The sequence below is a fragment of the Oryx dammah genome, unplaced genomic scaffold, assembly GCF_014754425.2.
Source record: "Oryx dammah isolate SB20612 unplaced genomic scaffold, SCBI_Odam_1.1 HiC_scaffold_5, whole genome shotgun sequence".
NCBI lineage: Eukaryota > Metazoa > Chordata > Mammalia > Artiodactyla > Bovidae > Oryx > Oryx dammah.
Window position 1 is genome coordinate 101,635,069 of NW_024070189.1, and position 24,360 is coordinate 101,659,428.

General features: G+C 50.1%; 1 protein-coding gene across 3 annotated transcripts in view; it reads left to right on the forward strand.

Annotated features, from left to right (window-relative positions):
- MYO9B (myosin IXB) overlaps positions 1–24,360 on the forward strand; it is a 105,579-nt gene that overhangs the window by 58,285 nt on the left and 22,934 nt on the right. Inside the window, exons 7-19 of one of the 3 annotated variants that reach the window (XM_040241072.1) lie at positions 2,064–2,193; positions 5,598–5,687; positions 7,242–7,358; positions 7,910–8,044; positions 12,508–12,629; positions 14,968–15,109; positions 15,435–15,639; positions 16,925–17,006; positions 18,249–18,338; positions 19,742–19,855; positions 21,220–21,259; positions 22,335–22,457; positions 23,886–23,966. In XM_040241072.1, the coding sequence (XP_040097006.1) occupies positions 2,064–2,193; positions 5,598–5,687; positions 7,242–7,358; positions 7,910–8,044; positions 12,508–12,629; positions 14,968–15,109; positions 15,435–15,639; positions 16,925–17,006; positions 18,249–18,338; positions 19,742–19,855; positions 21,220–21,259; positions 22,335–22,457; positions 23,886–23,966 (1,471 nt within the window). The remainder of the gene's footprint in view (positions 1–2,063; positions 2,194–5,597; positions 5,688–7,241; positions 7,359–7,909; positions 8,045–12,507; positions 12,630–14,967; positions 15,110–15,434; positions 15,640–16,924; positions 17,007–18,248; positions 18,339–19,741; positions 19,856–21,219; positions 21,260–22,334; positions 22,458–23,885; positions 23,967–24,360) is intronic. The other 2 variants (XM_040241073.1, XM_040241074.1) reach the window with 2 other exon arrangements.

Genomic DNA, 24,360 nt, shown 5'->3' on the forward strand with positions numbered 1-24,360 from the left:
ACTTCCCTGGTGGTCCAGGGGCTAAGACTGTGCATGCTCCCATGGCGGGGGCCCCAGTTTGGTCCCTGGTGGGGAAACTAGATCCCACGTGCTGCTACTAACACCAAGTGCAGCCAAGCAAATAAATGAATATTAAAACAAACAAACAAACAGGGCTTTTCAAAGGTCATTCATCATTTAAAAATCCTTTTCTTTTTTTTTCAACCGCACCCTCGCAGCTCGTGAGATCTTAATTCCCAGACCAGAAATCGAACCTGGGCCCTCAGCAATCAAAGTGTGGAGTTTTAACCACTGGACTACCAGGGAATTCCTCTGTCATTTAAAAATCTTAATTTCTTCATTAACAGACTAGAGATTTTGTTAATTAGCAGAAAAGCTACACTATCTCAATAGAGGCAGAAAAAAAAATCTAATAAAAGAAAATTTACTCAGGTATATTTACTCAAAACAAAAAAAACCCACAAGGCTTTTGCCCAACAACGTGGGTATACTTTACATTACAGAGCCATATGGCTAAAAACGGCCAAGAAAGTGAATTTTATATGATGTGTCTTCAACCACAATTAAAAATTATTTTAATTCTTCAAAACCACTCAGAGCATTCTCCACACCTTCCCGGGTGACCGAGATACCCAGAGGGGACACCTCTGCCCAGCATGCTGCCAGGAGGACACCACGGGGCCAACCCCTTTGGACAACCATTGGGCAGCTTTTACTGCCAATGCATGTACACAACCAAACGTATACACGTGCTTGGCCAGCGGCACGCACAGGAATGCACACAGCAACCTCGTCTATAACAGTCCCCAACCCCAGGAAACCCTCCCAAATGCCCACCAACCAGAGATTAAATAAATCAACACATTACAGTAAAATATCCCTGCAGGAGTTGGCACACTTTCTGGGGACAGATAGCAAATGTTTTTCAGCTTCATGGGCCACGCAATCTCTGTGGCATGTTCTTTGCATTCTGTTTTCTTAACGACCCTTTAAAAGCTTAAGAACCATCCTCAGCTCGGGCTATGCAGAAAAAGGCCCCAGTTGGCCAGGTACCAACCCCTGCACAGCAATGGTTCTCACTGGGGTCCTGATTGTGCTCCCAGGGGACACTTGGCCTTGCCTGATGATACTTTTGAGTGTCACACTGCAGGTGTAGGTGGAGAGGCCAGGTGGGTAGAAGCCAGATACTAGCAGTGCCAAGGCTGAGAAGTGGCAGCATTAAGAATAAAGAATGGGGGAACTTTCCTCAGTAGTCCAGTTGTTAGGACTCCACTGCAGTTTCTGTCCCTGATCAGGGAATTGGCATCCCACGTGCCAGGCAGCTTGACCAGAACAAAAGAAAAATACATAAGTAAGTCTTTTCAAAAAAAAAAAAGGAATGAGCAATGCTACATGCAGTAACACACGACTCCCCCACCTTACACCTTTTCAACAGCAGGCCCGATGTAAGTACACGTGATTTCACCAAAGTCACGTTCACAGATGGTGTTAGATGTCAGGACAGCGGTTTCTCTTTGGAAGCTAGGGAGGGTCCAGGGCCTGAAATGTTGTTCTATTCTTCGGTCTGAGTGTTAGTCACAAGCATCTCTACATTTGGTGACACTTCATCCACCTCAGCACCTGGGGATGGAATTCCCTGGTGGTCCAGTAGTTAAGACTGCACACTTCAAATGCAGGGGGTGCAGGTTCGATCCCTGCTCGGGTGACTAAAATCCCATATGCCTCACAGTGTGGCTGAAAAAGAAAACAGCATCTACACTTGGGGAACTCTGCGCATTTCTTCGGGGGGGGGGGGGGGTATGCATGTGATGCCTCCATAAGAAAATTTTTAAGCTCTCCCAAACCACCACAAAAAACAATAGAGCTATGTGCCTCCAAAGTCCTGTTTCACAGAGAGTCACCAACAGAGGAGTGGACGTCTTTTGGATTTTGCGTGTTCCGACTGGAATGGCTGCTTTTACGAATACAGCCCAGGTCACTGGAAACTTGAGCGCAGTTCACTGGAAGCTTCTGCTGTCTCGAGACTGCGGACGTGCCCCAACCTTGGCTCCTTCTCTCCCCAGGATTTTTTCCATCCTCTCGGCCATCTTGTACCTAGGCAACATCACTTACAGGAAGAGAGCCACGGGCCGAGACGAAGGCCTGGAGGTTGGGCCCCCCGAGGCGCTGGACACGCTGTCGCAGCTCCTGAAGGTACTGTCCCTGGGCCTCAGCCACAGTGGCCGCCCACTGAGGCCCAAGCTTCCTGCACTGGCTGAGCCTGTCAGCTGCTTCCTCCCCCGCCATCCCTGCCGTGTCCCTTCCTCATTTCTTTTCTTTTCTTTTTTTAATCGAGCTATGATTGATTTTACCTTCCGATGGACAGCATAAATGATTCAGTGTCTGTATCATCTGTTGCCAAATGGCCACCACAAGAAGGCTAGTTAATGCTTGTCACCTCAGTGACTGTGGGATTTGTTTTCTCTTGTGATGAGAACGTCCAAGATCTACTCTCTCGGCAGCTTTCATTTATGCAATACGGTCATATTAGCCGCAGTCGCCATGCTGTACACTACATTCTCATGACATTTTACAACGAAAAGTTTGTGCCTTTGAACCCCCTTCACACGTTTCACCCATCCTCCATTCCTGGCAGCCACCAGTCTGCTCTCTGTATCTATGAGTTTGGGAGGTTTGAGGGGTGTTTTCTTCTTGTTTTTTTTTTTAATTCCACATATGAGGGAGATCATACAATATGTCTTTGTCTGACATATCCGTTAACGTAATACCCTCAAGGTCCATCCCCTCCGCATTTCCTTTTTTTTTTTTAAATTGAAATATAGTTGATTTACAATGTTGTGTTACTTTCAAGTGTACAGCAAAATGATTCAGTTCTACATATATTCTTTTTTAGATCCTTTTTCGTTATAGGATATTGAGTATAGTTCCCTGTGCTGTAAGCTATGCAGTTGATTATTTTATTTATAATAATGTATATACTTTAAAACTCAGTTGGTAAAGACTCTGCCTGCAATTCGGGAGACCTGGGTTCCATCCCTGGGTTGGGAAGATCCTCTGGAGAAGGAAATGGCAACCCACTCCAGTGTCCTTGACTGAAAAATCTCATAGACAGAGGAGCCTAGTGGGCTGCAGTCCATGGGGTCGCAAAGAGTCGGGCACAACTGAGCGACTAACACATACTTACACTTAACATTTGTATCATTTTTTAAAGATTCTGCATATAAGTGATATCATATGATATTTGTCTTTTTCTGACTTATTTCACTTAACATAATACCCTCAAGGACCATCCCTTCTTCATCTCCTTTTATTTTTTTTTAATTGAAATATAGTCATTTTACAATGTTGTGTTGCTTTCAGATGTAGAACAAAATGATTCAGTTCTATAGATATTCTTTTATAAGTTACTACAAGATATTGAATGTAGTTCCCTGTGCTGTACACTATATATTTATTTCATTCTTCTTCTGGCAGAGTAGTGTTCCATGAATGTTCACATCACATTTCCTTTACCCGTTTTCGCCTGTTGATGGACATTTAGGTTGCTCCGTGTCTTGGCTGTTGTATTAGTGCTGCTATGAACATTGAGGTGCAGGTATCTTTCTGACCCATCTTCCTTCTGGGAAGGGCCATCTCCCATCTCAGCCCCTCACTGGAACGGCCCATCAAAGTTTTTATATATTTGTATAACTGAATCAGTTTGCTGTATATCTGAAAATAACTTAATGTTGTACATGAACTATGATTTTTTTTTTAAATCATCATTTGATCAGCAACGTCGTTTTGTGGTTGGACCATCCCCTTGTCCACTTGTCTTCAACCCCAGGAGCACTGGACAATGTCTGGAGTCATGTGGGGGGTACTAGTGTCATCTGGTGGAGAAGGCAATGGCGCCCCACTCCAGTGCTCTTGCCTGGGAAGTCCCATGGATGGAGGAGCCTGGTGGGCTGCAGTCCATGGGGCTGCAAAGAGTCGGATACGACTGAGCGACTTCACTTTCACTTTTCACTTTCATGCATTGGAGAAGGAAATGGCAACCTACTCCAGTGTTCTTGCCTGGAGAATCCCAGGGATGGGGGAGCCTGGTGGGCTGCCGTCTGTGGGGTCACACAGAGTCGGACACGACTGAAGCGACTTAGCAGCAGCAGCAGCAGTGTCATCTGGTGGGCAGGGGATGCCATTTAACAGAATGCACAGGACAGCCCCCACAGCAAAGCAGTAGCATTATTCACTCAGTCATTCCAACTCTTTGCGACTCCATGGACCATAGCCCGCCGGGCTCCTCTGTCCATGGAGTTCTCCAGGCACGAATACTGGAATGGGTTGCCATTCCCTTCTCCAGGGGATCTTCCCAACCCAGGGATCAAACTTGGGTCTCCCGTGTTGCAGGCAGATTCTTTACCACCTGAGCCCCTGGGGAAGCTCAAAGAAGGACCCAGTCCCAAATGCCTGTGATGCCAAGGTTGTTTTCTGAACGTGTGTTCCATTTGTGGCTCTTTAAAGTGCGCCTGCATGCAGGAGCCCCAGCTCCCGTTGTGCTCATGGGAATGAGTGAGTGCGTCTGCCGGGAGATGGAGACAGCTCCCCTGGCGCAACTCTTGGCCGCCCTGGACAGCACTTGGCAGTCAGGGAGGAGCAGTCTCCTCGCTTCGCCCTCGTACCGAGACCAGGAACCCACTCCAGCAGCGACAGCTATAAACACAGGCAGCACCTGGGCCAGAGGGCTGCAGTGACACCCAGGCCTGTGTGACCACAGTCTAGGCCATCGAGCAAGCCTGTGGGTGTGAACATTATGAGGCACACCGGTGTTCCACACACTGCGGGTTGGCAGCCCTGAGGGTGGGCTCTGGGCCCACTTCCTGGCCCAGCTGCTGGGGGGTCCTTCTTCCGCCCTCCTCAGGCCTTGCCTCAGTGACACACGGATCTAGTCAATAAGCTCTCCAGCTTTTCTCTCCTTTTTTTTTTTAAGTTTTTATTTATTTATTTTTAATTGAAGCATACAGTTGGCTTACAGTGTTGTTTCTGGTGTAAAGTGATTCATGTATGTGTGTGTATGAACATATTCCTGCATATGGGCCTCCCTGGTGGCTCAGCTGGTAAAGAATCTGCCTATAATGCAGAAGACCCTGGTTCGATTCCTGGGTAGGAAGATCCCCTGGAGAGGGAATAGGCTACCCACTCCAGTATTTTTGGGTTACCCTGGTGGCTCAGTAGGTAAAGAATCTGCCTGCAATGTGAGAGACCCAGGTTCAGTCCCGGGGTTGGGAAGATCTCTTGGAGGAGGGCATGGCAACCCACTCCGGTATTCTTCCCTGGAGAATCCCCATGGACAGAGGAGCCTGGTGGGCTACAGTCTATGGGGTCACAAAAGAGTCAGACACAACTTAGACTAAACAACAGCAGCAACAACGTATGTGCATATGTTCTTTTTAAAATTCTTTTCCATTATAGGTTATTACAGGATATTAAATATAGTTCCCTGTGGTATACAGTAGGACCTTGTTGTTTATATATTTTATATAGATTAAATGTATCTGTTAATCCTAAACTCCTAATTTGTCCCTCCCCACCCCTCTTCCTCCTTGACCTTGAAACAGGTGAAGCGAGAAATCTTAGTGGAAGTTCTGACCAAAAGAAAAACAGTGACCTCCAATGACAAGCTCATCCTTCCCTATAGTCTCAGCGAGGTGAGTGCTGCCCCGGGTTCTCATGGGGTGCCCAGGCCCAAAAACATAGGTGCGCAGGGTGGGGATAGGGAGAGCCTTCAGAAATAGCTGGCATGGGTGGTCATTTTCCTGCCCCTCATTTGACCTCCTCATGGCTCAAATGGTAAAGAATCCACCTGCCAATGCAGGAGACACAGGAGGCACTGGTTCCATCCCTGGGTCAGAAAGATCCCCTGGAGAAGGATATGGTAGCCCACTCCCGTATTCTTGCCTGGGAAATTCCATGGACAGAGGAGCCTGGCAGGCTACAGTCCTTGAGGTCACAAAAGAGTCAGATACAACTGAGCATTTAACAGCACAGTTTGACAGAGGAGAACCTTGGAAGCTCAAACCAGCTTATACAGCTCAAGGGGCAGAGCTAGAGCCACGTGTGATGGTCTCTGTGTCAAGCTGTTTAGTGGGCACGCTGGTTCTCACCAGCAGAGGACAGCCACCTGCAGCTTGCAAGCCAAACCCGGCCTACTTCCTGCTTCTGTCAATAAAACTTTATTGGCACTTGACCACAACCATTCATGCACATGATGATCTGCCCCAGTGGCAGAGCTGTCCTGCAAAGCTGACCACGTTGACTCACGGGCCCTTGCCTGAAAAAACTTGCTGACCCCTGGGTTAGAGCGTGACCTTTACAACCGTTGTGTGGGTCCCTACGTGTTGATAAGACGCCTCTCTCTAGCCTTTGCCCCAGTCTCAGTGTTTTCTCTGTGGCATGTTCTTCTTGCGTTTTTACACCTCTAGACTTGCAGGTTGGGGAGCATCAGGAAAGTACCTAGCCACGGGGGCTGGGGGGTATTTTTAGCTCATGGGAGAAGCTGCTCAAGCATCTAAAATGGATACCTAGACACTTGGAGCCCCTGTGGGCAAAAGGTACTCAGCCGTGGTATGTGACAGGTGCCACAGGTCACTGGAGCCCACAACACAGCTGCTCCCTGGGGCCACTGAGCTGAGCAGGGGAGATAAAGGCCAGGTACAGGGCAGCATCCTACACAGCTCCATTTCCACAACACCAGAGGACCTCGTTATCTAGATCTTGATAGCAGGCTGAGTAAGTCCTGTCACAACTTAGATCTGAGAGCATACAAAGAAGGAATTTCTTGTAGGTAAATTAGACCCCAATAAGCCTTTTTAAAAAATTGTAAACATCAATCACCACTTTTCGGCACACAGTGGCTTGGCCCATGGTGCTCCCAGAACCGCAGGGGTTGAACCCAACCCAAGCTCCTGGTTTATTCTCCCACAGCACCCTCCCAGAGCCCATGTGCCCACCCCAGCAGTCCCCAGGGTCCTCTGAGGAGCAGGCCGTCCCATGAGAAAGACTTGGCCAGACCCCAGGCTGCCAGATCAGAGCTTCATGCTCTGGTGTACAAGGGCGTCTGAGTGGACAGAACAGCAGGCAGAGTGAGAAGGGGAGGTATCAGAGGAGCTGAGTGTTTCCAGTCACTACCTTGATCTCCCCATGCACAGACCTCGGGGTCACACCTCGGCAAGGTGTGACCCCCCAAAACTCTGTGCCCACAGGCCATCACCGCCCGTGACTCCATGGCCAAGTCACTGTACAGCGCACTGTTCGATTGGATCGTGCTGCGGATCAACCATGCTCTCCTCAACAAGAAGGACATGGAAGAGTCCGTCTCGGTGAGGGCCGCATCTCCTCGGCTGGCCGCCTGTGACCCTGGCTGCAGTCGGTCAGGCGTGAGGCCGGTTCTCCCCTCAGCAGCCCCAGGGAACCAACAGGATGCGGTTCTCAGGGCCCAGTGCAGACAAAACAGGGGACTCTGGGACTTTCCTGTTGGCCCAGCAGTTAAGACTCTCTGCTTCCACTGCAGGGGGCATGGGTTCCATCCCTGGTTGGGGAACTAAGATCCTGCAGGCCACACAGTGCAGCCCCAAACAGAAGTCAGAAACACAGGGCTCTTTGTTTAATATTACAGGTTGTATCTACTCAGTGTTATGTGCCAGCCTGGGTGGGAGGGGGGTTGAGGAGAGAAGAATAGAGATGTATGTGTGGCTGAGTCCCTTCGCTGTTCACTTGAAACTATCACATTGTTAATTGGCTGTACCCCAATACAAAATAAAAACTTGAAAGTTTGAAAAAAAAAATTACAGGTTCTAAGACCCTTAGCATCAGACAGCTTGCTCCCAAGGGAGTGCTCACCAGTAATGGCCGTTCTCACGATCTCCCCCAGTGCCTGTCTATCGGAGTCCTCGACATCTTTGGGTTTGAAGACTTTGAGAGGAACAGTTTTGAGCAATTCTGCATCAACTACGCCAATGAGCAGCTCCAGTATTACTTCAACCAGCACATTTTCAAGCTAGAGCAGGTAAGGAAATACCGGCTTATTCACCCATCCAGTCCTAGGAGGAAGGGAATGAGCCAGAACCGGGATCCCCCTGGGGACCTGATTTGTCATCAAACCCGCCCCAGAATTTTTCTCTGCAAAAAAGGGAGAGTCCGGGAACATTCCCACCCAGCCCCAGATGAGGCAAAAGGCAGGGATATTTGACGCCACAGGTCAGTGTTGTACTTTCTGTCTGCTCAGAGGTGAAAGTTGATTCAGTGGGAGACAGTTGAGTTGCCTTGTAAGGATTTGCTTCAGTCAACAATGAAGATATCCCATGTTATAGGTGTTTTCACTTCAAAATAACCAGCCTTTTCTACCCAAGTATTGTCCTTCCTGTGATGGATTCTGATGAAAGAAAGCTGATGGGTTTATACACATATATGTGAGAGTGCGAGTGTTATCCTTCAGTCGTGTCTGACTCCTCGGGACCCCATGGACTGTAGCCCGCCAGGCTCTTCTGTCCATAAAATTCTCCAGGCAAGAATACTAGAGTAGGTTGCCATTCCCTTTTCCAGGGAGTCTTCCCAACCCAGAGATCGAACCCAGATCTCCTGCATTGCAGGCGTATTCTTTACCGTCTGAGCCACCAGGGAAGCCCCTATATTTAGCTAATACTTAGCTAATTTTATTATTATGTCTCTTAGCTGAAACTCACATTTATCACTTGAAATGTGGCTGGTCCAAATTGAGTTGAGTAGGAAGAGCAAAAGACATAGCGGATTGCAAAGACGTAGCGGGTTGCAAAGACACAGCGCGGGGGAGAAAGGCATTTGGGGGACTTCCCTGGCAGTCCAGTGGTTAAGACTCCATGCTTCTTGGGCAGCCTGGGTGGGAGGGGGGTTGGGGGAAGAGTGACCCCCACGGACTGCAGCACGCCAGGCTTCCCTGTCCGTCACCAACTCCTGAAGCTTGCTCAAACTCATGTACGTTGGATCAGTGATACCATCCAACCATCTCATCCTGTCATCCACTTCTCCTGCCTTCAATCTTTCCCAGCATCAGGGTCTTTTATAGTGAGTCAGTTCTTCACATCAGGTAGCCAAACTATTGGAGTTTCAGCTTCAGCATCAGTCCTTCCAGTGAATATTCAGGACTGATTTCCTTTAGGATTGACTGGTTTGATCTCCTTCCAGTCCAAGGGACTCTAAAGAGTCTTCTCCAACACCACAGTTCAGAAGCATTAATTCTTTGGCGCTCAGCTTTCTTTATGATCCAACTCTCACGTCCATACATGACTACTGGAAAAGCCATAGCTTTGACTAGATGGACCTTTGTTGGCAAGGCAGTGTCTCTGCTTTTTAAAATGCTGTCTAGGTTGGTCATAGCTTCTCTTCCAGGAAGCAAGCATCTTTTAATTTCATGGCTGCAGTCACCATTTGTAGTAAATTAGGAGCCCCCCAAAATAAAAGTCTGTCACTGTTTTCATTGTTTCCCCATCTATTTGCCTTGAAGTGATGGGAATAGATCCCGTGATCTTAGTCTTCTGAATGTTGAGTTTTAAGGCAACTTTTTCACTCTCCTCTTTCACTTTTCATCAAGAGGCTCTTTAGTTCTTCTTCAATTTCTGCCATAAGGGTGGTGTCATCTGTGTATCTGAGATTATTGGTATTTCTCCCAGCAATCTTGATTCCAGCTTGTGCTTCATCCATCCTGGCTTTTCACATGATATACTCTGCATATAAGTTAAATAGCCAGGGTGACACTATACAACCTTGACATACTCCTTTCCCTGTTTGGAACCAGTCTGTTGTTCCGTGTCCAGTTCTAACTGTTGCTTCTTGACCTGCATACAGATTTTTTGGGAGGCAGGTAAGGTGGTCTGCTATTCCCATCTCTTTAAGAATTTTCCACAGTTTATTGTGGTCCACACTGTCAAAGGCTTTGTCGTAGTCAAAAAAGCAAAGCTAGATGTTTTTTCTGAAACTCTTGCTTTTTTGATGATCCAACAGATGTTGGCAATTTGATCTCTGGCTCCTCTGCCTTTTCTAAATCTAGCCTGAGTATCTGTAAGTTCACAGTTCATATACTGTTGAAGGCTGGCTTAGAGAATTTTGAGCATTACTTTACTAGTGTGTGAGATGTGTGCAGTTGTGTGGCAGTTGGAACATTCTTTGACATTGCCTTTCTTTGGAATTGAAATGAAAACACTTTTTCCAGCCCTGTGGCCACTGCTGAGTTTTCCAGATTTGCTGGCATATTGAGTGCAGCACTTTCACAGCATCATCATTTAGGATTTGAAATAGCTCCACTAGAATTCATTCCATCACCTCCACTAGCTTTGTTTGTAGTGATGCTTCCCAAGGCCCACTTGACTTCTCATTCCGAGATGCCTGGCTGTAGGTGAGTGATCACACCATCGTGATTCTCTGGGTCATTAAGATCTTTTTTATAGTTCTTCTGTGTATTCTTGCCATGTCTTCTTAATATCTTCTGCTTCTGTTAGGTCCTTACCATTTCTGTCCTTTATTGTGCCCATCTTTGCATGAAATGTTTCCTTGGTATCACTAATTTTCTTGAAGAGATCTCTAGTCTTTCCCATTCTGTTGTTTTCCTCTTATTTCTTTGCATTGATCACTGAGGAAGGCTTTCTTATCTCTCTGTGCTATTCTTTGGAACTCTGCATTCATATGGGTGTATCTTTCCTTTTCTCCTTTGCCTTTCGCTTCTCTTCTTTTCTCAGCTATTTGTAAGGCCTCCTCAGACAACCATTTTGCCTTTTTGAATTTCTTTTTCTCAGGGATGGTCTTGATCCCTGCCTCCTGTACAATGTCACGAACCTCTGTCCATAGTTCTTCAGGCACTCTCTCAGATCTAATCCCTTGAATCGATTTGTCACTTCCACTGTAAGGGATTTGATTTAGGTCATACCTGAATGGTCTCGTGGTTCTCCCTACTTCCTTCAATTTAAGTGTTCATCTTGCAGTAAGGAGTTCATGGGCTGAGCCACAGTCAGCTCCCCTGTAGTGAGCACGAGTGCTAGCCCTGGTCCAGGACCTGAGATCCTGCATGCCATGCTGCATGGCCAGAAAATAAAATGTTTAAAAAAGGCATTTTTGTCTCATTTGTAAAGGGCCGTGTTTGTAATTTTTTATGTCAGTTAAATCACATGTCATGATGTTGACATACATCATACACCTTGGGTGTTTTGGGTTAAATTAACTGTATTGTTTAAGTTAACTTCGCCTGCTTTCTTTTCACATTTTTAAACATGGCTGTTAGAAAGTTCAAAGTGACATGGGTCTCTCACACTATATGATTGTAGGGACATTCATATAAGAGCAGGGGCTGCCCAAAATTACTGGCACATGGCCACACCCCTTTGTCAACACAGCATCTGTCTCCTTTCATGGTATAAGAGCAAAGCTGAGTCATCATGCAGACACCATCTAACTCATAAAGCCTAATATATTTACCATCTGGTTCTTTACAAAGAAAGTTTGCTGACCCCTGGGTGATTTTAAGCATGATTTTTAAGCACTCTGGTGTGATACAGTAAGCCCCCTACATCATGAATCAGTTCTGTTCTGATAGTATGTTCGTAAGTCACCCAAAGGTAGCCTAGGCACCTAATTGAGTTTTCCAGGTGGTGCTGTGGTAAAAAGTCTTCCTGCCAGTGCAGGAGAGATGCAAGTTCTACCCTGGGTTGGGATGATCCCCTGGAGGAGGAAATGGCAACCCACTCCAGTTTTCTTGCCTAGAAAATCCCATAGACAAAGGAGCCTGGTGGGGGCTATAGTCCATCGGGTCACCAAGAGTCAGATACAACTGAGCGACTGAGCATGCACACACACACACACACACACACACACACACACACAGTTAAAACATAAACCTGTACTGTTACAGGTTTAGAATAATTTTCACACAGATAATAGATAAAAAAACAAATGCAAAAAAGAAAGAAAATATCTTTAATCTTCTAGTACTTTGAAAAGTACAGTAGTACAGTACAACAGGGCCTGGCATGGAGTGAATTGGCAAGAAGAGTTACTGACTGGAGGAGGGAGAGGAGGTGGGAGATGATAGAACTGAAGATTGCCAGCAATGGAAGGCAGAGGGCAAGCTGCACAACCACGTACAGAGGCTATGTGCAGGTGGCAGGAGCCAGCAGACACGCGAACTCACTCACATGATTGGACATGTGAGCGCACAGTCCCATCTTTGAAAGTTCACCACTTGAAGGTTCGTGTATAGAGGACTTACTGAAGATCTTTGAGAAGATGCGTTCCTGTTCCCTGTTGCCAATTGCTTATTTCTCAGATAATTTTATGTATTTATTGATGTATTTCTATTGATACATTAATATGCATTCTATGTTATTTGCACGTTTATATATAAATACGTATGTGCATACATAAATATTTTTACATAGGACGTGTGCTACATAGATGTTACTGTGTCCATGAAATGACGAACGTAACAGATGCCCTTGAACCCCGCAGGAGGAGTACCAGAGCGAAGGGATCTCTTGGCACAACATCGACTACACGGACAACGTGGGCTGCATCCACCTGATCAGCAAGAAGCCCACCGGCCTCTTCTATCTGCTGGACGAAGAGAGCAAGTGAGTGTCCCTGCATCCGGTTCTGCAGCCCCAGGGCCTTACTCGAATCCATTCCATCCCAGGAACTTCCAGGTTGCTCAGATTTATGTGGCTGCAAATCCTGACCCCACATTTGCCGTTCACCAGAGAAATATTAACACTCACAAGAGCTGTGAACTCAGGAACACACCCTCGCCCTCCCAGGAGTCTTTGGGAAAGACTTGTGGGACCTGAATCTAGAAGCCGGTCACAGGCTTGGTGCAGCCTTGCAAAGGGCAGGGAGAGGAATCAGGGCCCCAGATACGAGATTCTCCACCAAGCCGGCCAGCCCTCGTCCACAAGACATGATGAAGGCTGGAGAGGGTGTTTTTAAGCCGCTTTGTGCTTAGTCACTCAGCCAGAGTTCCTGAAATCGCAGGACAACCTAAAACAACAGAAATTTATTCTCTCACAGTTCTGGAGACCAAAAGTGCAAAATCAGCCTTGATGGGCCAAAACCCAGGTGTGGGAGGGCCACCCTCCCTCCAAGGAGGCGACTTTTTTGCATCTTCCACCTTCCGGGGCCTCAGGTGTTCCTGGCTTCTGGCTGCGTGACTCCAGTCTCTGCCTCTAGTCACATCATCTTCTGTCCTTCTGCTTCATCTCCTCTTCTTATAAAGACTCCAGTCTATTAGATTAGTACCCACTTGAATGACCTCATCTCTTTAGGGGAGAGTGGGGACCGCGTCATACAGTTTGTGAGATCTCAGTTCCCCAGCCGTGGATTGAACATGAGCCCTCGGTTGTGAAGGTACCGAGTCCTAGCCACTGGAGTGCCAGTAAAGCCCCCCTAAAGAGCTCACCTTGACTTGACTGCATCCAAGGCCACATTCGCAGGTTCAGTGTGCCAGGGCGTAGACATGTTTTGAGGGTTTGGGGTTTCTTTTAACTGTGTCGGGTCCTAGCTGCAGCATGTGAGATCTTTGTCGCATCCTGTGGGGTCTTTTGTTGAGGTGCACAGACTCTCGAGTTGTGGCTTCAGGGCTCAGTAGTTGCAGCACGTAGACTTAGTTGTTCCTCGGCACATGGGATCTTAGTTCCCAGTCCAGGGATGGAACCTGCATCTCCTGCATTGCAAGGTGGATCCTTATCCACTGGAAAGTCTTTTAATCAACAACTTTTATCAGGCCCCTCATTTGCTGCCAACGTCCCCTCAGGCCTGGGGTGAATAGGGCTCACCAACTGCCTCAAGCCGAGTCCCATCCAGGACAGACACATCCATTCTAGGCCAGAATCCAGGGAGAAAATGTTCAGATAAGGGAAGGAGCAGGGCACTTGGAAGGGTTAATTGTCCCTCCCAGCAAACTCCCCAGAGCCAAATCTGGGAAAGGCATGCAAGGCAGGGCCAGGCTGAGCCTGGTTGGATTTGTCTTTGTTTAAAATCTTGCTATTTTAGGGGACCTCTCTGGCAGTCCAGTGGTTAAGACTCTGTGCTTCCAATGCAGGGGGCACAGGTTCAGTCCCTGTTTGGGGAACTAAGATCTCGTGTGCTTTGGGACATGGCCAAAAAATAAATAAAAATGGATGCCAAAAAAAAAGAAAGTCCATGGTGAGCAAAAAAAAAAAAAAAATCAAGATTAAAAAAAATAAAATCTTATTGTTTTAGTTCATCATTTTAGAGGGGCTTGGGGGGCATCAAATTGGATTTTCTGAAATAGCGTGTGAAGATGTTGCTTATTTCCGCAGCTGAGTGAATGGGCCTCTTGCTCTCCACACCCTGACCCTGGCAATGATGTGCCTCATAGTTACAGGGTCTCCCCCTCTATGCCCTGTTAAGCCATGAAACCTGGGCATCAGGGGTTCAGAGGCATACCTTGCTGCCTGAGTTTGCAGTGAGGCAGGGCGCAGGCTGGATGCCAAAGCTGGCTGCGGCATTTCCTTCCTGAGAGGCCAAAATAGCCAGATACAGCGGCTCCCTTAGTCAGGCCCCGTTCACCTCCCTGTTTCATGCATCTCCCAGCCCCTGCCTCTAACAGGGAGCATGGACAAGACCCACTGCAAGAACAGCACCCAGGTACAGATGCACCTGAGACCAGAAGTCACCCCTGTCCTAGGATTATTACAGGAACTGCCCATGATGGGCCCCAGTCACAATCTTGCCTGGACCAGACTTTTACATGGGCCGGGCCACTGGGGTGCCCTGCCTGTTTCAAGTTTGCTCCCCAGCCCTGAGGGCATCACTTTGCCCTCAGCCTCGTGCCCAGGTCACCGCAGCCTGAGCACCCGCCCGCCTCCTCCATGGAAGGCCTGTGACCTGCCAATACAGAGCAGGTGACCGGCTGCAGTTCCTGCAGTTAAAGGTCTCCCGTGCTCTTCCCAGCTTTCCGCATGCCACGAGCCAGACTCTGCTGGCCAAGTTCAAACAGCAGCACGAGGACAACAGGTACTTCCTCGGCACCCCCGTCATGGAGCCGGCCTTCATCATCCAGCACTTTGCAGGGAAGGTGAAATATCAGATCAAGGTACATAGCCATCTGTCACCACTGTCAATCAAGTTGTGCTCCGCTCAGGGGATGGGAATGGGACCCCTGGGTACCGTGGAGGTCCTTTCCTTCTGGTGCTTGCTCTGTGCCCCCTCTTTATTGCTTTTGCTTGGGAAGGTTCCAGGGCGCTCAGACCCAGTGTCAAACCCCTGGCTCTGCTCTCGAGGCCCCCATGGGCAGGAACCCCTCCCCTGTCGTGGAGATGGGCCCCACTCCCCACCCAGCCTTTCCCGAGCTGACCCCAGGGCCTCAGCTATAGCAAGGGACCACCCACCACCCTTCTTACCCATCCTCCCCACGCCAGGACTTCCGAGAGAAGAACATGGACTACATGAGGCCAGACATCGTGGCCCTCCTGCGGGGCAGTGACAGCTCCTATGTGCGGGAGCTCATCGGCATGGACCCCGTGGCCGTGTTCCGCTGGGCGGTGCTCCGGGCTGCCGTCCAGGCCATGGCTGTGCTCCGGGAGGCTGGGCGCCTGCGGGCCGAGAGAGCGGAAAAGGCTGCAGGTAGGAGGCTCCCTATGCCACTGTCGAGAAGTGGGTGCTCAAAGTCCATCGCAAAGTGTAAAACTGCATCACATTTAGCGCATTCCTGAGGTTGGGCCACCAGCACTTCTGTCTTGTTCCCCAAACTTTTTTTTTCTTTCACACTAGTGATAAAGAACCTGCCTGCCAGTACAGGAGATGCAAGAGATGTGGGTTCAGTCCCTGGGTCGGGCAGGTCCCCCGGAGGAGGGCGTGGCACCCCACTCCAGTATTCTTGCCTGGAGAATCCCATGGACAGAGGAGCCTGGCAGCCTACAGTCCATGTGGTCACAGAGAGTCATCCACACTGAAGCAACTCAGCACACAATAGTTCGTTACAAGATATTGACTATAGTTCCCAGTGCTATATAGCAGGGCTTTGTGGTTTATTTCATATATAATAGTTTGTATCTGCTAATCCCAAACTCCTAATTTATCCGTCTCCCCATCCTTTCCCTTCAGTAACCATAGGTTTGTTTTTTATGTCTGTGAGTCTGTTTAGTATATAAGTTCATTTGTGTTATTTTTTCTGATGCCACATGTAGGTGATACCATATAAAATTTGTCTTTATTTGACATAACTGCGTTTGGTATGATCACCTTTAGGCCCACCCATGTAGCTGCAAACAGCATTGTTGCCTTCTTTTTTATGGCTGAGTTATATTTCATTGTATAGTTATACCCTGTCTTCCCTATCCATTCATCTGTTGATAGATATTTAGGTTGCTTTCATGTCTTGGCTATCGTAAATTAGCTCCCAAGCCTTTTGATTTTGCAAAACAGAAGATTTGTAGCGGGATATATAATTTAACCTGCTCATCCTCACAAGGCAAGAAGGTGTGTTCCTGTTTTTCTGTGAGAACAGCCTGACACCCAGAAGGGCTGAGTGACTCTCCCAGGATCACTCAGCTCCAGATACCAGCCCCAGGGTTCCATTTTAGGAAGGGTGGGGTGTCGGTTAAAGGAGGATTGAAAGGTTAAAGCCACTACATTGAGACGGTACCCTTTGGGCCAGACAGGGTGGGCAGGGTGGGCTGGCCATGGGGGCAGGCAGCATGTGCAAATGTCCTGGGGCATCTGTTTTAGGAAATAGATGGTGCTGTTTGGGGAGGAAATGGAACATTTCATGGTTCCCTGCTGTGCCCAAATGTGTGTCAGGCCCCCCCGCCCCCGCCGCCTCCTTTTTTTTTAAATCGGGTTCACATTAAGAAGCCCTTCAGCTCCAAGCAGCACTCACCTCAAAACTTCATGTGCTCTGTCTCCCCAGCAGGTCTGGACAGCTCTGGTGCCCAAGGTCACCTGGGAGAACTACAGAGAGGAGCCAGCACCCCGTCAGAAAAACTGTACCGGTGAGCGAGATCTTGGTTTGTCCCAGCCGGAGCCTGTAGGCAGTGGCGTTGTTTAAAACAGTGCCAGAAACCCGACACCCTGAACCCAGGTCAGGGTTGACCTGAATAAGGAACCCGGCAACCGCTTGAATCAGAAACACCCAGACGCAGCGGCATCTGGTGGCCGCATTTCTGCACACAGAGAGGCCGACCTCGTCCATCATCTGTCTGGGGGGATGTGGGTGGCTTAGTTTACAAAGGATCCTTTTCAGGGCCGGTTGTGACCGTTGGTGGGCGGGGCCAAAAGGCTGCTGGTCTCGCAGAGCAGCAAGCTTGATTTAAGAGCGCTTCCTCCCTTAGCCTGACCAGGATGTCCCAAACCCCGGTCTGCTAAGTTACTTTACTCTCAGTCAGAAACAGAGATGCGTTGTTGGCTCTAAGATGACATGGGGGTGTTCTGTGGCACCTAGTGACGGTCAGGGTTCCTCCAGATACCCCAGTTGGTACTGAGTGTAAAAGTGAGCAGGCTTGTGCTTCTAGGAAGGCAGGGTATAAAAGGTCATGCTTGATAGCCATCTGAGGCCATGGCAAAGCCAGAGGAGGGACCTTTCAGGCAGCTTGCGAGAGCCAAGCCAGGCAGACTACACTGAGAGGGGACTAGTTGGACCAGACAAGGCAAACAGTGTGTGCTGACCTGGGGGACAGCTGGTGCGAAGGCCCTGGGGCAGCAGACTCCCCAAGCTCTTTCTTAAGACTCAGCAAAATTCCCAAAGAGTGAGCCCCTAAATTTTGAAACATGAAAAAGTCATTTTGTTTTTTGAGCACTTTGTAAGAAAACCCCCAAGAGGTTCATGAAAGCTTATGTGTGGAGTTAGAGATAGCTCCTAGGTAAGTGATCCTGTGCCATTTGTCTGAAGGCAGTGTGTCATTTTCCTCCTTTTAAAAAGATACATTTTGATTTTTTTCCTTCTAATTGAAGGATAATTGCTTTACAGTATTGTATTGGTTTCTGCCAAACATCAACACAAATCAGCCATAGGTATACCTGTGTCCCCTCTCTCTTGATAAAAAGATGCGGTTTTTTTTTTTTTTAAAGATGCATTTTTAAATCAGCTTTTTCACCCCAAAGAAGGTGAAAAAGAAAAACACTGCCCCGTATTTCAGAGTGGCCCCTGACCCACTTGGTCTCCCCAAGGCCTGGCCCTGGGGCTACAGGTCCCACCCGCAAAAGCACATTTAGTTTATACAGATTCTCCCTTTCAGCTGCTCAATGCTAGATTTCTCATTTGACGGCTCTGAGGAGTTCGATATTAACGCTTTTGAAGACATCATTGCTTTCTATGAAAGCAAGAAGTAAGTAGAAGCAAGGGCCTTAGAACCCGAGACCAGGGAGGCACGCCCTGAGAAGCCATCATCCCAAGGCGCTCAGCCCAGCGTTCAGAGCCAGAAGAGAGGGGATCAGCAAGCCAGGGGGCACTCTCGCCAGATTTGGCCTAATCAGGGGGGTGTGGGCTGAAGCCAGGGGCTTCATCGTCATCATAGGGAGTAGGCGCTGCACTGGCCGCTCAGGGTGCAGAGGTGACATGTGGCCCCTCTGTTTTCTTTGCTTGGTGCCTCCCTGGAGGGTGAGGGAACAGAGGTGAGTGCGGCCATCCGGCCCTGGGCATGGTGCATGGAACACAGGCAAGGGGCTGCCGCTCGGGGTCTTCCCAGGCCAACTGCTCAGGGCTTAAACATGTATTCAGGTAACTGCAATGAAGAAGTGTTTTTTTAATCTTTTTATTTACTTAACTGTACCAGTTCTTAGTTGCAACATGTGGGATCTAGTTCCTTGACCAGGATCAAACCTGGACCCCTTGCATTGGGAGCATGAAGTCTTAGTCCCTAGACCACCAGGGAAGTCCCTTGGAATGAGGAAATTTTTATAAAAAGAGAGACAGACTCCCAGATCATCCGGCAGTCATCACTCCCTCATTTCTAGACATTCTGCCCTAGACATTTGTTATCAAGACATTGTTCACGAATGTCCCGTTTTCAGCATATTTGATTTTTGTCCCTAAGCCATTGTCATTCTCACCTAATATGTACACTCAGCCCTAAACCCATGGTGACTGAACAGAACACAGTTAATAAGATTGAATTCTGGGGGTAATTATCTTCAGCTAGAGCTTCACCCTTGGGCCTCTGCCGGGCCACGCTGTAGTGGGGCCATCCTGGGTGCTGCAAGGGGTGGGGCAGCCTCCCTGGCCCCCACCCTAGTCGGAACAGTCAAGCACCACCCCAGTTATAACCCCTGTGTGAGTTCCACTTCATTCCTCCCAAGGCATTTCTCGAAGCCAACAGGAGGCAGACAGGGAGCCACAGAACCATCACGAGAAGCCCACCCGCTGCTTCCCACGAGCCCTCCCGGGCCTCCTGTTCTCAGTGACCCCTGGGTGCTTCTTATAGACTCCCACAGGCTCAAACACGAGGCCTTTCCCAGTGATCCGAGATGCCAGGTTGCAAATTCCGTTCAGCCCCCCCGTGTGCCCAGCCCCTCCCTAACCACCGGAGGAAGGCGGCACCTCCTTGAGGTGGCCAAACCCTCACTTCTCCATGCAGAAGGGAGTGGCAGCAGCCTTCAGACCTTCCCCAGGTTGCATGTTTTGGCTCCAGTGGCCTGGAGACGGTCCCGACCGTGCCAGGGACCCTGAGGTGGCGGGCCCACTGCTCTAACTCCGTCTTCTCTCTGTCACTGCACCCCCTCCCCCCCTCAGCGATTTGCATGACCAAATCATCCGGAGTATCAAAGGATTGCCCTGGCAGGGTGACGACCCCCGTAAGCTTCTCCAGTCCCTCAATCGGCTCCAGAAACCCCGCACCTTCATCCCGTGAGTCCCCCCCAAGGTTGTGGGCACCCCCTCTCCCCCACAAGTGCAACGAGCGCCTCCCCGCCCCAGATACCCCCTCCCCGCCCCCTGTCTACAGGGGCTTCCCATGGCACTGAATGAGCCGCTGCCCGTGCCACGCTGTCCTGTGGTCCTGTCCTCACACCGCCGTCGCTAAGTGGCCCTCGGCATACTCCCGCCCTGGTGTCTGCACCCTGACCCGAATCCTCGTCAGCCCCACGGTGTCCAGCACAGCTTCCCAGCAATGCTCCTGCCACGAAGCAGCTGATTTTCTGCCCCCAAACCTGCCGAGCAAGGCTTGCTTTCCCCCACCCCGGCCTTTGTCACTGTGAGCTTATAAAGAAGCCTCAGAGGCAGGGTGTGCAATCTTGAGGACCTCTGCGCATCCCATGACCCTGCTTTGTGGGTATGATGCGGTAGAAAGGGCCGGAAGCCACACAGATGAGATTTGGAACCCCCCCTCATCACTGTTTGACCTGAGTGCTGTGAGCATTCACCCTCTGTCTGCAAAGCAGGGGTGACAGTTTCCATATCCTCCTACCCAACAGGCAGCCACCTCAACCAGTGGGCACCAGCAGCTGCTTAGGGCTCAGGCCACTGAGAACAAAGCTTGTGCCTGCAGTGATGCCTGTTTGCAAAGTCATTTTTATGATGCCTCATGCCACCCCATGGGGACAAACGTGAAACGAGGCAGAGAGCCTCGGAGCCAAGCCTCTGGCAGATCCGCAGGGAACCGTTTCCTCAGCGGGTCTTAGAAACTGCCCAGGCTGCAATTTTTAAAAAAAATCTTTTCTTGTCTGCAAGATTCCATAAAGTGTCTAAGAATGTGTGGGCGTTCCCTTCTCCCTCGGCCAAAAAGATCAGCTTTTGTTTTTTAACCTTCTGCCAGTTCAAGTCCATAAAGCACCCATACACCCAGGCCCTATCTCAGTTCTTTGAGAGACAGACACCTGACCCAGCCACGAGGGCAGGGGCTCCAGAAGGGTCTTCAGACCGCTTTGATGGTTCCCAACGCCTAGCAAGTAGAGCTGGGACACCTGGTAGGCTCAGAGCTGCATGGGGCCCCTCGAAGCCCCCTTTGGGACGTCTCACTGTCATTCCGTGAGATCCACCAGATCCTCCCAGACACCCAGGGCCCCTGCCACCTCAGGGGCAGCCGCTGGCCCGGTGAGGCAGGTGTGCACGGCCCCTGGCGAGGCGGTGGCCTCGTTGCACTTGTGCCTCCGGACTCTGTCGCTCTCTCTGTTCTCGCTCCATCTAACCTGCAAGGCGTGGCTTGCTGAACTAACCCAGAGCCAGACACTGTGTTCCTTCTGTTCACAAAACCATTTTTAATATTTTGACAGGAAAAGTAAAGGTATCAAACAAAAGCAGATCATTCCAAAGGTAAACACACACAATACCGCCCAACACCACCTCGCGAGCAGCTGGCTTGCGTCCTGTTTCCAGAAAGTGGGTTGGGGCGGGGGCTTTTACCTTCTCGAGCTTCTCTAATTCCTTCTCTTTCCTTCTCTCTCCCCTTTCCCCTCTGAAAAACTATCTCCTGTTGAAATGACACAGAGGGGTCTTTGTTTGGGTTTTCTAGAAGCAGGGCCTGTGATGTGGTCTTTGCACAAGTGGTGTACAGCGGGGAACTCCCAGGGGAAACCTGAGGTGGGGGAGGGCAGGAAGTGGGCTCAGCCGGATCCCAGGGAACCCAGGAGTGGCAGCCGTACCACAGAGCTTATCTCACCAAGAGGCAATGGGACCCTCCTGTCATATCCCCACGTTGGGTGTCTTTAGCTGCAAGCCAACCCCAAGAGGGTGGGATGGGCTTCGTCACCTCCTGGGCATCCAGGGAGACAAGGCCTGTCAGCCAGGGTGGTCCTGTTGGGAAGGGGGCAGCTGTGCATCACTGGCAGCCTAGACCCCGGCAGCCAGCCTTGGGTCAGGTGCACCCAAGCACCCTGTCTAGTCTGCGCGTACAGCGTGCTGAGGGATTCTGAAATTAGAGAGAGCGACTGCTCAGTCCACTCGGTCTGGCCAACAGGTGAGACAGCACTAAGGCCCCCCACCTTGTATCGACGGTGAGGGCTGGCCCACAGGAAGCCTGGCCGAATGAGCACTCATAGCAACACGGGGTGCTTGGCATGCCTCGAGCTGCACAGAGGGAAGCCAGCACTCCGCAGCTCTTGGTTTCTGGGCACTCAGGCCACAGGCGGACATAATCAGCCCTCTAGGAGGCGGCACCCTCCTAGGTGCCACCTAGGTCGCAGCTCAGGCTCAGCCCCCAGTCAGGTCACCAGCACTGCCCACCAGGCCCTCCTGCCCCAACCCCGTCTCTGACAGCACAGCCCCCAGACTGAGCCTAAGAGCTGCCACCCCAGGGGGGCATTATCCTGGCTCTGGGGCAGCACAAGATGCTTCCCAGTGCCCCCTGGGGCTTTGGGAGGGCAGGCCAGACCCTGCGATTCTGTCCTAGAACCTGCTGGACTCCAAATCCCTGAAGCTGATTATCAGTATGACCCTGCATGACCGTACCACCAAGTCCCTGCTACACCTGCACAAGAAGAAGAAGCCGCCCAGCATCAGTGCCCAGTTCCAGGTGGGTGGCCCAGCGGGGTGGAAGGGGGTGCTGAGCTCTGCCTGGCACTCACATGGGTGGGCCAAAACTAACCCAGCACAGGGAGCTTCTCATTATCCCCAGTGTTCTGACTGCAGCACCGTTTGCCATTTGGGGTGGGGTCATTCTCCATGGTGAGGGCCATGCAGTGTGTTGTGGGCCGTTGAGCAACATTGCTGGCCTCCACCCACCAGATGCCCGTAGCGTTGTCCAGACATGACTACCAAAACGTCTCCAGATAGTGCCAAGGCTCCCTAGGGGAACACAGTCACCCTTGGTGGAGAACCACCATCTTGAAAGAGTCATGAGTCAGCGTGTGAGTTAATGCAAACACTGAACTGTGTCCTTAGATCACATTTCGCTGTTTTCCCTGTTGCCAGGAAGCTCAGGGACACATTTTTCTTTCTTTCAGTGGGGTCCAGTGGCCAGTGAGGGCTTCCCTGGTGGCTCGGTGGTAAAGAACCCACCTGCAATGCAGGAGACGCAGGTTCAATCCCGGGTCAGGAAGATCCCCTGGAGGAGGAAATGGCAACCCACTTCAGTGTTCTTGCCTGGAAAATTCCATGGACAGAGGAGCCCAGTGGGCTGCAGTCAGTGGGGTCGCAGGAGTCGGACATGAGTTAACAACTAAACAACAGATGGCCGCGGGCTCTCACCATATTTTCTGTTCCTTCCCATTCTCCACAATCTAAGTCTTTTGTTTCCACTTCAGCTTTTATGTGTGGGTGTGTATATATATAATACATCATTTAGAAACTCCCACAATGCTCTTTTGGAAATAGCAGGCCAGAGACCAAAATCACTGCAACCATGATCCCTTCTGAAGCTGACTTTTTTTTTTCAATCAGAGAATTTAACATATGGAACTGGTTAAACAGGTACTAGAGGACTGAAAAGGCAGAAGGGGAACAGAGAGAGACCATTGAGACAGTCACCATGGGAAGGAGCTTGTACCTCTAAGGCTGAAGGAACAAAAGGAACAGTTTGGGATTCTTAAAATTTAGGCACTTGGAAGTGAGGCCCTGCAGAGCTCAACCTCTGATAAGAGGGTGGCCGCCAGCTGGTGCTGACATTTCCGTGGGGGCAGGAGGAGACGGGTTCTGTTACTAACCAGTGTTCTTGGCCTCCTTTGACATGTGATTTAAATCCCTAGAAAGAGTCAATCTGATCCCACCACCTGCCCCGCCCCTTTCACCTGAGACAGAGACATGGCGGCCCTCGGCCACAGGGACCCACAGCTCCCTTGGGGGCCCTCTGGGTTAACATAGTCTCCTGCTGCAACCTCCCCTGTTCCCTGCCAGCACAGATACACCCCCGCTGATGCAGGAAGGTGACCTGGATCCCCTTCCCTTGAAGGACCTGCCCCCGAGGGGGTCCCAGTCCAACACCTTCCCCCATCTCTCTCCTCAGACTTCGCTGAATAAGCTCCTGGAGGCACTGGGGAAGGCAGAGCCCTTTTTCATCCGCTGCATTCGCTCCAACGCTGAGAAGGTAAGGGGCTCCCCCAGGTCCGGGGAGGCGAAAGCCAAGCCCAGGTCTGGAGACTGGCAGGCAGTGTTACTGTGTGTCTAGGGGTGGGGGAGTGCTGGGAGTCAGGTGGGTTGGTCAGGAGAGTGTCCACCTGGAGGAAGCAAGTGTCCACACAGGTTCCGAGGACTGGAAGAAGCTGGTTCTGCTATCAGCCAGGGTTCCTGGCCTCGTTGGACGTGTATTTCAAAAGTGTGCTCTAGCTAGCCGGGGGTGGCAGAGATCAGCAGGAGACAGCCGGGGCCATCTAGTGACCAGCCAGGAATAGAGATAGCCTCTGGAACATGGGGGATTCCCCAGTGGCGCAGCGGTAGAGAATCCACCTGCAATGCAAGAAACCCAGGTTCGATCCCTGGAT